The 15,816-nt window shown below is 43.0% G+C and overlaps 1 protein-coding gene across 1 annotated transcript in view; it reads right to left on the bottom strand.

Annotated features, from left to right (window-relative positions):
* COG3 (component of oligomeric golgi complex 3) overlaps positions 1–15,816 on the bottom strand; it is an 82,190-nt gene that overhangs the window by 22,554 nt on the left and 43,820 nt on the right. Inside the window, exon 17 of the mRNA XM_063444713.1 lies at positions 3,018–3,138. Coding sequence (XP_063300783.1) covers positions 3,018–3,138 — 121 coding nt within the window. The remainder of the gene's footprint in view (positions 1–3,017; positions 3,139–15,816) is intronic.

The following is a 15,816-nucleotide window of genomic DNA, read 5'->3' as shown; positions in this document are numbered from 1 at the left end:
GCCTCTTACTCCCTCCCCTCAATAAATAAGTAAGTAAATAAATAATAAAAAATCTGCTTTAAATGCTGTCTGGAAATGTACAATATCTGCATTGCCAGACACATTCTGGTAAAAAAGCATACATGAAAAAGAGCATTACAATGCACAACAATAAATAATATAAAATGAGGGTGTAGCTATGATGCCACTCTCAAAAAAAACAACAACTTTCCATTAGTGGTTTGGGGTTAGAATGTGGTAAATATATAAAATTGTAACACTATCACAACAGAAAGCCAGTCATCATAGGTATGATTACTTACCATGTTACGAGTGAAGTTCAAATCACTTACCTTTATGTATTTCATATTTCATTATATGTTGGCTGACACAGAAATTTACTCATTTGGCAAATATCTGAGAAATTTCTCCTGTCAGTCAACTAAAAACACCAGAAAGGACATATTTACTTACTGACCACAAACACAAGTATTACTACTTTGGTTTCAGATATGTTCAAATGCAATGAGACTGATAGTTATTGTTAAAACACCCAGATATTTGTTGAGCAGAAAGAGAGTGTGATGAGAAAAGTGAAAGCTTAGTTGTGGTTGCTGGTAGTTTGTATACACATGCAAGAAAGCAGTTAACTAATTTACCCTGTGCAAGAACAAATCTACATATATTATCCGCTCTTTTAAGAGAAACAGGAATTGTAGACTTTGAATTCTATAACTTTATAGACAAAACAAAAAATTCCCAAAATTAGTTAGTATACATATCATTTTCCACAAATAAATATATATATATATATATATATATATATATATATATATATATATTTTTTTTTTTTTTTTAAAGGTGAAGTAGCAAGACTGCCCTGGTCTTTAGCAGCAATCTATCAATGGATTAAAAACAAAAACATTTTGTTAGTAAAGAGGAACATTTCTGCCAATACACTGTACATTACGAGTGATAATGCTAGGACAGAGACTTCACACAATTAGTTCGTATTGCATGCACAAAAAGCATTCACAGCTATTTACATACGGGCTACTTTTCTTTCAGTGTACATTGACAGACCTACGGCTTTTCAAGTGCACTATTTAATGCACAGCATGCAACAATATAAATGTACCAAGCCAGTATACACATCATATTCTTATTAATACAGCATTAGGGATAGAGATTTCTTTACAGAATCAGGAGCTCTGAAGTCTCCAAACATCAAGTAAGAGGGTATGGCCTCATTAAAGGGAGACTGTAGGCAGACAGGCCACTTCAGCTCAGTGAAATGGTCTGGTTGCTATGCCCCATGTCCCTTAGTCATACAGTGGTAATTATTGCATTTTATGAGAAACTGCAATAATTACCTGCTAGGGTAAACTCCTCTAGTGGCTGTCTACCAGTCAGCCACATGAGGGACTTCAGGGTGCTTAGACGACTTTTGGTCGTCTTATGATGCTGGACATCCTCATGCATCGCATGAGGACTTCCAGTGTCACCGGGATCCCTATAGGAAAGCATTAAGGCTTTCCTATGGGGAAATCCTAATGCGAGTGTGGCCTTTGCCGAGCATACGCATTAGATCTCAGACATCAGCCAGCGGAAGAGGAGCGTGGGCAGAGCCTGACCCAGCGATGAGGGACATCACCGCTGGATTCAGGTAAGTGACTGAAGGCATTTTAACCCCTTTAGCGCTGCTGGGGGGGGGGGGGGGGGGGGGGAGAGGGCACTGTAGGTACCTATAGTGCCTGGAAAACAGCTTTGTTTTCCTGGCACCATAGAATCCCTTTAACAATATCAACATACTATTTAAACTGTTACTCCAAGCACCATGACCACTTCGGTGACTTGAAGGGGTTATGGTGCCTGAAGTCTGTGTCCTGCATATACAGAGATTAATTTCACTGCTGTTTGCATCTCTGACAGCAACATTGGGCACCTTTAGTCATCCCGAAACAAGAGTTTAATTCTGTGCAAAATTGGCATCTAACACCAACATGCACAGCACACAAGAAAGCCAATGGCGGCACAGCTTCATCCATCTGTGTCATCCATGTACTGCCCTCAGTTTGTCCTCCCTGACTTGACTCTGGCAAGAGGGAGTGACATCAAAGGAGGAGAATCAGGCTGAGGGAGGAGAATCAGGCTGAGGGAGGCTGGAGTAACCCTTTACAAACATGCTTTATGAATTGTATTATAATGAATATGCCATTTATTTTGTGATACTAACTGAGCACGTTTTGTGTAGCTAAGGATTAAGAAGAAAAAAAAAAGAGGCAGTTTTGTCACAACTGATCTGTAAGTATGGTTCATAGGATTGGAACTATGAATCATTCTCATTGAATCTAAACACTTATGTGCTAACTTATAATATCCCCATCTCAAAAACACATGTTGCTTTGGCATCAAGAGATCCATTTTCTAAACTATTGTAAATCTAACGGTTCACCAGGTATCTTTATTTATGCACAACAATGTAATGTGGACACAAATATATAATTAGAAAACGCAGACTTGCCAAGCAGACCGGTTTTGCTAGGTTAGAAGAGTTTCTGGAAGCAGTAAGTATTGCAGCATGTTTATCTACCATGTTAAAATTAGTGTAGGACCCACCAATATTGGAGTACTGTGAACTAGTGGTGCGCTAAAGACGGTATGACCATATGATGTAACTAAATCCTCATATTTGTTTGAAAAGACAGGTCATTAATAAGTAACAGTGTAAAATCTTTGTTTGCGCTGTTCCTTATTAAGGTTTGCTATCTAAGCAGCAAAACCTGAATCTAAGGCAATTAAAAGGAATAAGAAGTAATGTGAATAAAGTACACAATTTTAAAATGTAATTATTGCTGGTGATCCATCCTTTTAAAGCTGTAGCTCTTTAGATTAAATTAGCAAGCATGCACAGATAGTGTATCTTCATGCATTGTATTGCAGGTGAACATGAAATAATTCCAAAGAAATGTCAGGTAGATGACCAGAGCGAGACAGGCTAACCCTATACAGCTCCATCAGCCACCATTCAGTAATACCTCTTGTTCGCTTGAGGTCCAAGGAAATTTCTTTAATGGTGAATTCAGTGTGAAAAGGAGCAATTTGCTCACGGAGGATCAGAAGATGTTTGATGAGAAAGAGTTGTCCATCAACATGAGTCTAAAAGAGAAAGAGAAACAACATTCAAATTCTTCCATCTTAATCTCACGGGCTCAAATATATGTAGTAACACTGTATAATACCTAAACAAGTATATAGGAACAAAAATGTTAACATGAGGAATTAACTGTGACAAACAGTATATACACTATACAGACAAAGGGAGACTCCTCTTAAATAATGATCTCCGGTGTTTCAATCAGTCCCATTGCCACAGGTATTAAAAAAATCAAGCATCTACAAACACAGTTGGCCTTTACAAACATTTAAAATGTAAAAAAAATAATAATGGTCATTCTGAAGAGCTCAGTGAATTCAAGCATGGTACTGTGGTAGGATACCGCCATTGTAATAAGTCAGTTTGTGAAATTTCATCCTGCAAGATATTCCACAGTCAACTGCAAGTGGTATTATTGGAAAGTGGAAGTGCTTAGGAACAGCAGCAACTCGTCCGCGAAGCAGAAGACCACGTGAAGTCACAAAGCGGGGTCACCAGGTATGGAGGAGCATGGTGCATAAAAAAAAAAAAGTCGCCAACGCTCTAATGATTCTATAGCTGAAGAGTTCAAAACTTCCATTGGCTTTAATATCAGCACAAGCGATTCATGGAATGGGTTTTCACGGCTGAACAGCTGTATGCAAGCCCCATATCACTAAGTACAATCTTAAGTGTCGGATAGAGTCACTAGACTCTGGAGCAGTGGAAAAGTGTTCTGTGGACTGACGACTCCCGCTTCTTTGTTTGGCAGTATGATGAAAGAGTCTGGGCTTGGCAGATGCCAGAACATTACCTGCCTGACTGAATTGTGCCAACTGTAAAATTTGGTGGAGGAAGGATAATGGGTATGGGGCTGATTTTCAGTAGTTGGGCTAAGCCTCTTTCCAGTGAAGGGAAATCGTAATGCTTCAGCAAACCAAGACATTTTGGACAATGCTATTCTTCAACTTTGTGGGAATAGTTTGCGTAAGGCCATTGTAACGGATCACCTGGCACCCCGACTTAGTACCTCCGTTAATGGATGCTCCTAGTGCTTCCTGAGGACTACAAGCACTCTGGCAGACACCACAATCACCGAATCCGAGAAACCTTTTAAATTCTCCCAAGCATATGAATGCTGTAGACCATTGAATAGGAACCATATGAATAGGCTTGTACTCCTAGCAGTCAACTGGAACAGCATGCAATAAATCCTTCCCCCCAATAATGAGACGACACTTCACTTTGAGGGTAAAACAGGAACTCTGGACTGGCTCATCCAGCCTGGCTTTTATTTCCAACTCACACATACAGGCCACACCCATGGGGAGGCATAAAAGAACCAATGACATAGATGTTACCTCCCACACATCCCCTCCCCTTAGTGTGACACATAATCCCATTATGCATACAGTGTAAAATATACTTTTACACAACTTTCATAACTTTAAAACCATACATCACATTCACATAAAAATACATATCCACAATCAATCCATTCAGGGGAACAACATATTAAAAAATGGCATGAATCCGACCAGGGGTTCAAAAGTTACTAAAAGTATCTTTTGTTCCTTTCTGGCTGGCAGAAAAACATCCCCACAATTCACCCGGGTTTCCTCCCTTCTGCCCTGGAGTTAATTGGAGAAGTAATCCAATTACCCAGGACTAAAGGCAGACTCATTAACCACATGGTTGCAAAACGACATAAAACACTTTAAAATACATAAAGTCACATTTACACATAACACACAGACATTTCACCTATCCCCAGATAGCTGGGATCTGCACGCACAAAACTACCGAATAGCGCGCAGATCCTACTCACACAGTACAATTGCCATGGAGCTAAAGTCTTTCCCATAGTCTTTCATTATATGAATAGGCTCCATGGTATGGCTATCTGGGGTATCACATTCCCATAAAGTCTGGTCCATAGTCCAAAGGCAAGAGGCGGGCAATCAGCCCCCTCCAAGGACACGTGGCGAGGTCGGTTTCACCACAGCCATTTTCTTTTCCAGCATGACTGTGACCCAGTGCACAAGGCAAGGTCGATAAAGACATGAGTAGACGAGTCTGGTGTGGAAGAACATGACTGACCCGCACAGAGCCCTGACCTCAACTCCATTGAAAACCTTTGGGATGAACTGGAAAAGAGATTGCGAGCCAGGCCTTCTTGTCCAACATCAGTGCCTAACCTCACAAATGCTCTAGTGGATGGAAAGCCTTGTGGAAAGCCTTATCATAATAGTGGAAGCTGTTATAGCTGCAAAGGGGGAGGAGGGGTAAATACATATTGTTTCTATATTTAGAATGCAATGGCATAAAAGTCTCTGTTGGGGTAATGGTCAGGTTTCCAAGTGTGTACACATACATACAAATATATATTTTCTACAATTTGGCAAAAAAACGTGTAATTCCCCTCATAATTCTTCACAATTCCTCCTTTAGTGAAGTACTCTGACAGGGTCAACATAAATTTGAAATTCACTTTAGTGAATAACCCTTAACTGTGAGGACGTACTGAGCTCTGCTCACCTATTGTTAGGTGCCAAGTGTAACAGGTCATTTCCCACAATGCATCAGGAAATATGGCATACCGGTAAACTAAACAAAACAGAAAAAAAAAAGCACACAAAAGATGTTGACAGGTCAGAATACAAAGCACATTTATAGAAGAATTAGGGAAGCAACAACGAAAAGCTACTTAAAATGCCAGTGTTTAGCAGCCGAAATGTCAGCTCTCCTGCAGAGTAATTTAGCAAATTGTCTCTGACAACAATCACAATTAGCATGGCAGGGTAAAGCAAAGCACTCAGCCTCTGCCATTCAATTATTGAAATAAAGGGGTTCTGTACAAAATTAAACAAATAAAAAATAGTTAGCACTGATATTTTCACAAGCTATTCTATATAAAGAAGCAATGCATGTTTAACATACATACACACACATACAAACGTCATTAACTACTGACAACATTTACTCCAAATTCGGAATAAAAATACTGTCATTTTGAGAATGTATTTAAATGGTCAAAATAACAGAAAAGATGCAGTGTTTCCAGACTTGGGGAAAATGCACACAAAAAAAATGTTCATATTACATACAGCACAATCCTATTGTTTTAACTTGGGATGAGTTTAAAAAAAACAAAAAAACAATATTTGGTGGTATAACCAGGATTTTTCATAATTTTCCATGAGTCTTGCCGTGCTCTACACCGGTCTTTCACATTGCTGTTGGCTGACTTCATGTCAGCTTGAATTTGTTTGATGGCTTGTGACCATCCATCTTCCTCTTCATCACATTCCAGAATTTTTCAATGAGTTTCAGTTCTGTAAATTGGGCTGGCCACGACAGGGTCTTGATCTGGTAGTCCTCCATCCATGCCATAGTGCATTGCCCTGCTGGATAAACCAATTCTCAGAGTCGAGGAAGATTATCAGAGCAATAGGAGGCAAGTCTTCTTCCAAGATAACCTCATACATAGCTTGATTCATGGTGTCGTTCACAAAGACGAATCCTTCCATTTCCAGCCTTGTTAAAGCACCACCATATCAAAACTGGCCCTCCACCAAATTTCACAGTGAGTGCAAGACTTGAAGGTCTCTCCAGGTCTCAGTCTTACCATTACATGACTAGGTGTTTGGTAAAGCAGAAAATTTGACTCATTAGAGAAGATGACTTTACTCCGGTCCTCTACAGTTTAATCCTTATGGTCCTTTGTAACCCTCACTCAACTCAACAGAATATGTCTTGCTTCTCATTAAAGCGGCACGGTCATGCCAAACTTACCTTTCCTCAATCTCTTCATCTTCTCCCCCTCTCTCAGGATCTGTTCTTCTTTAGTTTTCTTTAAAATCATAAAACAAAGTAGGGACTCTTTGCCTTATGGAGGATTCCTCCGCTTGACCAGCTCTGACCAGCGGAGGAGCAAAGTGTGCTTCATTTCCGCTGGTCAGAGCAATTTTCCCATGATCCTTACCTTTCCTCCCTGTTCCCACGATGCTTCCTGTCATTTTAGCCGAAACTGCCGAATTGCTTTCTAACTGAATGAGAACTGTATGTTCGTTTCTTTTAGAATGCAATTCGGCACTTTGTTCGGATCGCAATTTCATTCGAGTGAATGAAACTCCAATCCTATTCATTGCCCTGCGGAGCTCAGTCTGCGCGGAGCCCTCCATGGGTGAAGATGGATTATTTTTTATGCGCTCTGGTTTTTTCTTTTTCGTCAGGTTTTTTTTTTTTGCACTCAGATTTTTTATTTTATTTTAAGTTCGACAGGTATAATGGATTTTTATTTGGCCTTTTTTGGGGCTGAAAAATGAATATTTTAGAAAAAAGAAGACGTTGAATGGTAAGTTTAATTTTACTTTACAGGGTAGTAATTTTATTCCCCCCTCACTATTTTTTAGGGTGAGGGAGTAGGTAGAGGCTTTTTTATTTGGGTGGGGGGTGGGTGACTAGAGGCTTGGGGACCCCTAGTCACCTTTGGTGGAGGGGGGGGGTTTATTTGATTTAGGGCCCCCACCCGCCGCCTAGTGGTGGGGGTGGGGGGGGAGGACAGTAGGTGTCGTCGTCCCCACTCATTATCATTATGGCCCCCATCTGCCACCCAGGGATGGGGGCCGGAGAGGGGGAGGATAGTAGGTCCCCCCCTCGTTATCTTTATGGCCCCCCACCCGCCGTCCAGGGGTGGGGGGGGAGGACAGTAGGTCCCCCCCCCTTCATTATCATTATGGCCCCCACCCGCCGCCATGGGGTGGGGGCCGGGGGGGAGGACAGTAGGTGTCCCCCTTCATTATCATTATGGCCCCCACCAGCCGCCCAGGGGTGGGGGGGGGGGAGAGGACAGTAGGTCCCCCCTCCCCTCGTTAGCTTTATGGCCCCCACCCGCCGCCCAGGGGTGGGGGGGGGGGAGAGGACAGTAGGTCCCCCTCCCCTCCCCCCATTATCATTATGGCCCCCACCCGCCGCCCAGGGGTGGGGGGGGGGGGGAGGACAGTAGGTCCCCCCCCTCTCCCCATTATCATTATGGCCCCCACCCGCCGCCATGGGGTGGGGGCCGGGGGGGAGGACAGTAGGTGTCCCCCCCTCGTTATCTTTATGGCCCCCACCCGCCGCCCAGGGGTGGGGAGGAGGACAGTAGGTCCCCCCCTCATTATCATTATGGCCCCCACCCGCCGCTCAAGGGTGGGGGCTGTGGGAGTGGGGGAGGACAGTAGGTCCCCGTCCCCCCATTGTAATTTATGGCCCCCACCTGCCGCGCAGGGGTGGTGGCCGGATAGTAGGGATTTTATTTTACAGTGAGCTGCTCACTGTTTAGTGGACATGCCCCTACTCGCGGTATAGCAAGTAGGGGCATTGGGGAGATTTTATTCTCCTTTATACTATTATGGGGGTCATATTGACCCCCATAGAGTGAGGGGGGGGACCTGGGGGGCTTATGAAGTGGTGGCGAGCACTGCTCCCTGCCGCTTCTGTCTTTACATATTACAAGGAGGGAGCTGAGTGCCGGTAGCTCCCTCCTTGTAATAAACTGAACGAACAAACTAACAGTGATATTCAGTGTTTGTTTGTTCGTCTGATTTTTCTATTCATTCATTCGTCTGTCTGATGGATGAATGGATGAAATTCCCGTTCGCATGTCCAGGTGTTTCACTGGGCATGTGCGGGAATCTCATAGGCTATCTAGTGTGGGCAGAGGACGTGTCCCACAGGGACTTCACCTTCCCACACAAAGATGGCGGTGCCCTGAATATAGATCGGGGCAGAAAAAACAGATTAATAAATAGGTAATCTGGTGGGCTTAGGGGCATTTGGGGGTGACTAAGGGGTCAATTGGATGTAGTGGAGGCGGGAGGGGGGTTTAAAAAAAAAAAATAAAAAAACTGGATTCGACATGACAGTGCCGCTTTAATGAAGGTTTTATTTTCTAGGTTTTGCACAACTTCATCCATGGCCCTAGTAGCCATTTTTTTAAACCATCCTAGCCAAGAACTTCACCCCAAGATGTCATCCTTCTGTGAAATTTTAATGAGTTGCCGGTCACCCTGGTCAGTGGAGAGTAATTTTGCCCGCTTTGCCCGCTTCTGGTGAATAGCTTTGTTTTTCCCAATGTCTGCTGCTTTACTTTGTTCTCATAAACCACAGTCTTTTAAATTTTAAGAATGGAAGCAACCTGACGCTCAATTTATCCCACTGCTAGTAAAGCCTGAATCCTACTTTTCAAATCTTAAGGTCAATGGTTATTTTGATACCTATTTACTGCGAACACTGTTTTTGCTATCCAGCAGGTTCTATTGCAAGAGGAAAGTGCTGAACACTGCAGTGCTTTTTATTTTTCCTCATTAAATAAGATTTGGTTCAGGTGACCACCCAATCAGTAACTTATTAAGGAGAATAAGGTGCCTGTGTTGAAATTCAACAGACACTATAATGGAGTTGCTGCCATACACACAAGACAACTGGAGTAGACTCATTTTTATTTCAAGAGCTGTATATTAGGTGGCTTTTTTTCAAAAGGAAAGCAGTATTGATAAAACCCCAATTAATATTTAATTAAGGATACAATTAAATAATTTTTCAAGATTAATCACTAAACTTTAAATTGTAGAGATTGAAAGAGTTAATCCAAGCACCATGAACAGTTCAGTGATTTGAAGTAGTTATGGTACCTTGGAGTCTGTGCTTGTAAGGCATCCACCATCCGCATGTATGGCATAGTGGCAGCAGACAACCAATGGCAACACAGCCCCCCTCCTTCCTCAGCCCAGTTTTGGGACATACCTTCCCCTGCAGCAAGGGGAAGTGATGTCACCAAAGGCAGGTTAAGTTGCAGAGAGAACTTCTCAGCACATGTTAACAGGCTTCTATTTTTTTCTTGCTCTCTTTATTTATTTATTTTAATGGGGATACTGTACTTGCAAGGGTTACACCAACCAAAAACAATGTTTTATTAAGTAACCTGTCAAATCCAAATTGCAAAATGTAGGTTATAGGGACACTATAATAGTCACCCAGACCACTTCAGCTCAATGAAGTGGTCTGGTTGCCAGGTCCCTCAGAGAAACTGCTATGTTTACATTGCAGGTTTAAATCCAACCTCTAGTGGCTGTCTTCCTGACAGCCACTAGAGGCGCATCTGCGACGCTGGATGCGAAATGCGTGCAGAACGTCCATAGGAAAGCATTGAGAAATGCTTTCCTATGGACTGTTTGAATGCGCGCATTCCGCTCCACTCGGGAGCTGACGGCGGCGGGGGAGGAGAGGTCACCAGCACTGGATTAAAGTAAGCAGCTGAAGGGGTTTTAACCCCTTCAGCGCCATGGGAGGGGGACCCTGAAGGTGAGGGTCCCCCAAGGATGACATAGTGTCAGGAAAACGGGTTTGTTTTCCTGACACTATAGTGATCCTTTAATGTAGAAAAGTGGTGGCTAGAACGGAGATGTTTAATTTTTCCAAATTAGTGATTATGAAAAGAATGGGAATGGAAAGATGCCAAGGGCTGGATTACCTGCTCAACTAACACTCTGCCCTGTGTTACACCTTCATACACATTACCCTATCCACAGACAAACCAACCATACAGTGTTGGAAAACAATGGTAAAGCTCCTGTACAGTATAAAAGGTAATGATATCCCGGTTTCACACAGCGAACAACAGTTTTCTATCCATTTCCCGCAGAAATGTATTTGTATGTATTTTCTTTTGCAAGTTTGCAATCAATAAAATACTAGAGTCCAAAATAGCGAACCTTCATATAGATACTGGCATAACCACACACCTATAATACATCCGATAGGAGCAGGGCAACAGTCTGTTAGCAGATTACAACATCTATTTCTGGCTAAGGGTGACTAGTGAGTTTCCAACTGCTAGTGAATCACACAGCCACTACAAACATGTTGACACATGTCCTGGAATGACTTCTGCCAGATGTAAACAAGTGGTACCACTAGCAGCATTAGATGGGACAGTGTATCAGACTAAATAGTTAGAAAACAGAATCTACATGTTTATTAATGCTTAAAAATTAGGAACAGAAAAAAAAAAATGATGTGTATTTGTGGCTGACTTTTAAAAGGACAAGTAGTCAAGTGTAGAATGATTAATGGCTGAGCAGTGATTACACGGGATAAGTGTTGAAGAGCAGGGCACAACTGATGCATTTAGTTTCGTCTCACAGCTCACACAGGCGAAAAAATCCTTTACATCTGACAGTCTGCAGCTAACTACTTCAGACGCCTTTCTCGGGCAGAACAAATTCCATGATCGTGTTTATTCATCTAATCAGAAGCAGTGAGGGCGACGGAGGGCACAAAGGCAACATTCATTTCTCTCTCTTCATCCCTCTCCAACTGCCCAGCATAGTAAAGTTATGCTATACTTGAAAATGACAGAATAGCTGTCAGTTCATCCTCGTAAATCCTTCTTAAAATATATAAGCAACATAAATGTAAAAATAAATAACATGTATATATGTTTAAAATGTTTCACAAGCCACTGGCAAGTAAAAAAATGTAACTCTGGCGAGAAGAAATTCACCTATGGTGGGTATGCTATGGCATGTAATGCAAAAATGCTGATTTAAAGATCTTGTTGCAAAACCATGGAGCTGAAAATATTCGATAAACAGGCTTTTGCGTGATTTAATTGGCCTTTAAAGGATTAAAGAGCTTACTCGTGCACGGGATGCCCTGCTTATTTGTGTATTTAGTAAGCAAAATATGACTTAACTACTACATCATAATAGAATATAACAAATTACTTTGTTTGGCAGTAAAGTTTTTTTTTGGACTGGTTTTCAAGAACAAATCAACTACAATAACTTGATTCTGTCATTTTACAGAGAACATGAAGGGGTGCGCGCACATTCTAAATACATATACATGCACAGCAGAGATAAGTCAAACAGGGGGGATAAATGTAGCGGCAGAAATGATAAAAACTGTTGTGTTATAATATATATATATGGCCAAACAAATAAAGAGCAAAAGAAAGTTCAAATATAAGTCAAAGTGTGAATCCAAACGTAAAAACTTGCTGGAAGATAAAACCCTCAAATAATATTGCAGTATGCAATGACACCTTTTTTATTGGACTAACATAATATTTTAAAGACAAGCTTTTGAGAGTTTTCCTCTCTTCATTTTATATATATATATATATATATAAATAATACGGAATACATACATACACACACACACACACATATATATATATATATGTATGTCTGTTAGGGGCAAATAGCCGTATATGGAGTAAGGTTCCAGTATAAGCGTAGGATAGTACAAAGGAACAAGTCGGTTGTGGTGATGTGGGATTATTAAAATCTTTTATTGTACTTGTATTGAATTATTGTACTAACTCCATTTTAATAATATACTGTGACTTCTTCCTCCATTTTGTCCTCCTAACCTGACTTCTTCCTCCATTTTGTCCTCCTAACCTGACGTCTTCAATCCTCCATTTTGTCCTCATGACTTAACTCGTTCATTTTAAAACTACCTTACGTGACTGAACTTCTCAACCCAATTAGTACAGTAGACAAAGACTGTGTTTCCTGCAAGGACAAGTACCAGGAGGTGCTGGCTACTCCTTAAGACTTGCCGGCTACTCCTTAGGACTTGTAAGATAGTATAGTTTGAAGGCCACGAGAACACAGTAGTAATGAAATGTTCTATTCATAAGAGACCTTGCACCTGGACATGAAGCTTGATATCATTGACCGTGTAAAATGACGCTCAGGACCCCCTTATCCCCACCCGTGTCCAGAATAATCCCACCTCCGGTGGGTGGACACGGGACTAACCTCTTAATTTTTTGAACCAATAGGTAAGACACTAACCCCGACACTTAACAATTAATCCAATTGATGATGTTTATTTGCTGATATTCTAATAATCAATGATGACGCAAAATGCCTCTTAAAAGGGCCTGCGCGCCCGCTTTTACTTCACTTGCCAATAAACTTTCTCGAAGTTATTTTAACCTGAACCTTGTGTGTCAGACTTAATTACTTCAGCGTATATACGCAATTTAATTTTATTGATTTGGACAGGAACAGATAGACATTTAAACATTTTGGTTTACTTTTAAAAAGTACCATAACAACTTGGCGCCCAACGTGGGGCATCGGGCTATGTCCGGCCGGTGAGCCGTCCTAAGGAAGACAAGGGTGGACGGAGGAATCCGGGGGGAAGGAAAGGAGATTGATCACCTCCAGGTACACGGTAGAGACTTCTGCAGAGCCACCGGTATGTTCCGGCCCCTTTGATTGACCCGTCCACGTGTCTGTGACTGCTTCCCGGGAGGACATCAAAGACAGGTAATATCTTGCCCGGTGCCTCGTTACTCACTTATTTACCTGCATTTTAGTCTATCTGTTGCCTGGGTGTGTTTGAATTGTTTGCCTGTTTCCCCTTTTGGGATAAAGGGGGGGTGGACCTGAGGGGATTTGCCTGGGTCTTCAGTGTGTCTGTCTATCTGTTTGTATTTTACCTCTTTTGGGATAAAGGGGGGTGGACCTGAGGGGATTTGCCTAGGTCTTCTGTTGCCTGTTTTACCCCTTTTAGGAACCACGGTGCTGTGGTTGTAGGGAAAAAGGGGGGTTGACCTGTGGATGTGTTCCTGGGGGTCATCTTTTCCTGTTTAACTCTTTTAGGAGCCTCGTGGCTGGGGCTGTAGGGAAAAAGAGGTGTGTTGGATCTGTGGAGATTGTGTAGACTCATAGTTTCCTGGGGATCCTTCTTGTGTCACTTTGATAGCCTAGCTAGCTTCTCTGTGCACGTTACTCTGCTTGCAGAGTGGTGGTACCCTCCAGCTTTGAGCGCTGAGCTGGAGCCATTCCAATTTTTATTTGGTGGTGTGTGAATTCGGGCAGGCATTGCTGTCTTCATCACCACGGAGTAGTGGGACTTATAAAGTGGGTCTTTATAGGGGCACTACAAGGGTGAGGGTAGCGCAGACACTACGAGTGGGCTGCTGTGACGAGGGAGGCATATGGATTTCGGACCGGTGTTAGCTGTTATCCTTGGCCGTTGGTAGTAAGATACTACGGGATTGAGGGAGGTGACTTTGGAGTAAGCACACGAGTAAAGGAAAGGAATTACTGTTGATTTCATTTGAACTGTGATGCATGCACTGTATTTCAACTGTATTGTTGTCTTGTTTGTTTAATAGGAGTCTCATGAACTCCTGTGTCTGTTTCTAAGGATTTTCCTTACCTTTCATCTTTTCTGTACTTCCTATATTATTATACTATCCACTCCCATTCCTCTTAAAGGAGAAGTGATTGGTCACACACTTCTCACCTCGCTCCAATCCGTGTCTACCACCCCGGGTAGGCGGATTCAGTGACTAGTCTACGTTTTGGGAAGACGCACCTGAAAAAGCCTTACGGTTCTCGGGTGGCAGTCGAGCATTGTAGACGTTCTTGTTCCGTTTTCCTTCCCTCTCTCTATATCTAGGACGCTGGTATAGGGGTAAAGGGATTATGGGGCAGGATTTAAGCAAGCCCAATAAGGGCTGGTTAGCGTGTGATTTGGTAGAAAACAGAGAGGGTGAGGAGATGGTTAAAGGTGTTGAAAAGATTGCAAAAGTATGTAAAATTACTGTACCAACGGGTGGAAGATTGCAACCAGAAAGTTGGCGCAAGTTACTGGCAGAAATGAAAGGCAAGCTTACAGATAATGGTTTATTAAAGACTGCTGAAGCATGGTACAGAGTAGCGAAGGCTATTCAGCTAGAAGGTTGGGTTGAGGAAGAAATAAATCACAAAGGTGTGAAATTGTTTGTGTATCATAATAATTGTGTTACTGGGGTTTACCCTCAGCCAGCGCCCCAAAGTGGCGCCCAGGGGATGTCTATCCCCAAGGTTCAGTCAGCAATAGGTGATAGCCAGCTGACTATGTTCCCCACTCCCAATCCTCCTAACACCCATCCCGCCACCTCCCCTGTCTGCCCGGTCCTGAATTCTGATGGATCTTTCTTTTCCCCTTCCCCGTCTCTAACATTCCCATCATCCTCATCCATCCCTACGCTACCTGCTGTACCTCCCCCTAATATTTCATCTGCCATTCCTTCCCTACACTCTCTCTCCGTTAAGGACCCCCTCCCCTCTTCATCCGCCCAGCTAACCACCTCTTCCACCCTTGCCCCGGCTCCTCCCTCTACACCCACCCCTACCAATCCCTCTCCGTCCCCTCCCATCTCCACCCCAGTTCAATACCCCACCTCCTTCCCCTCCCCAGCCTGGCCCTACCCCTTCCCATATCCCATGACCCTGCCCTATCCCGGATATCCACTACCCCTTCCCCAAGCCACTCCCCAGGTTCCGGTCATGCCCAGTCCGGCACAGTCTGCCCCGGATGTGCCCACATCCAACATGGCCGCCACTTCTTCCCTTAACCCTAATGCAGTACCTTTTCCGGCCACCAATATGGCGGCCCCCAGTACAGCCCTGATGCCGGTAATTCCCGGTGACTACCTATCTGGTTATGATCCGCTAGCCACCCCTGCATCTGGGACCCCCTCTCATCCCCCGGTCCTGTCACCTTACTCGGGCCCTGCACGTAAGAGAGCTCAGATCATAGAATTAGATGAGGGAGAAGAGGATAGGTTATCCCAGGACTCATTGGAGGCTGCAGGAGCCGCTGCAGGAGCCTCAACTCATCGTTCTATCGATGATCCCTTTGGA

This window comes from Pelobates fuscus, chromosome 1 (assembly GCF_036172605.1).
Source record: "Pelobates fuscus isolate aPelFus1 chromosome 1, aPelFus1.pri, whole genome shotgun sequence".
Classification (NCBI taxonomy): Eukaryota; Metazoa; Chordata; class Amphibia; order Anura; family Pelobatidae; genus Pelobates; species Pelobates fuscus.
Note: the sequence above shows the minus strand (reverse complement) of the source record. Positions and strands in the feature narration are given on the sequence as shown.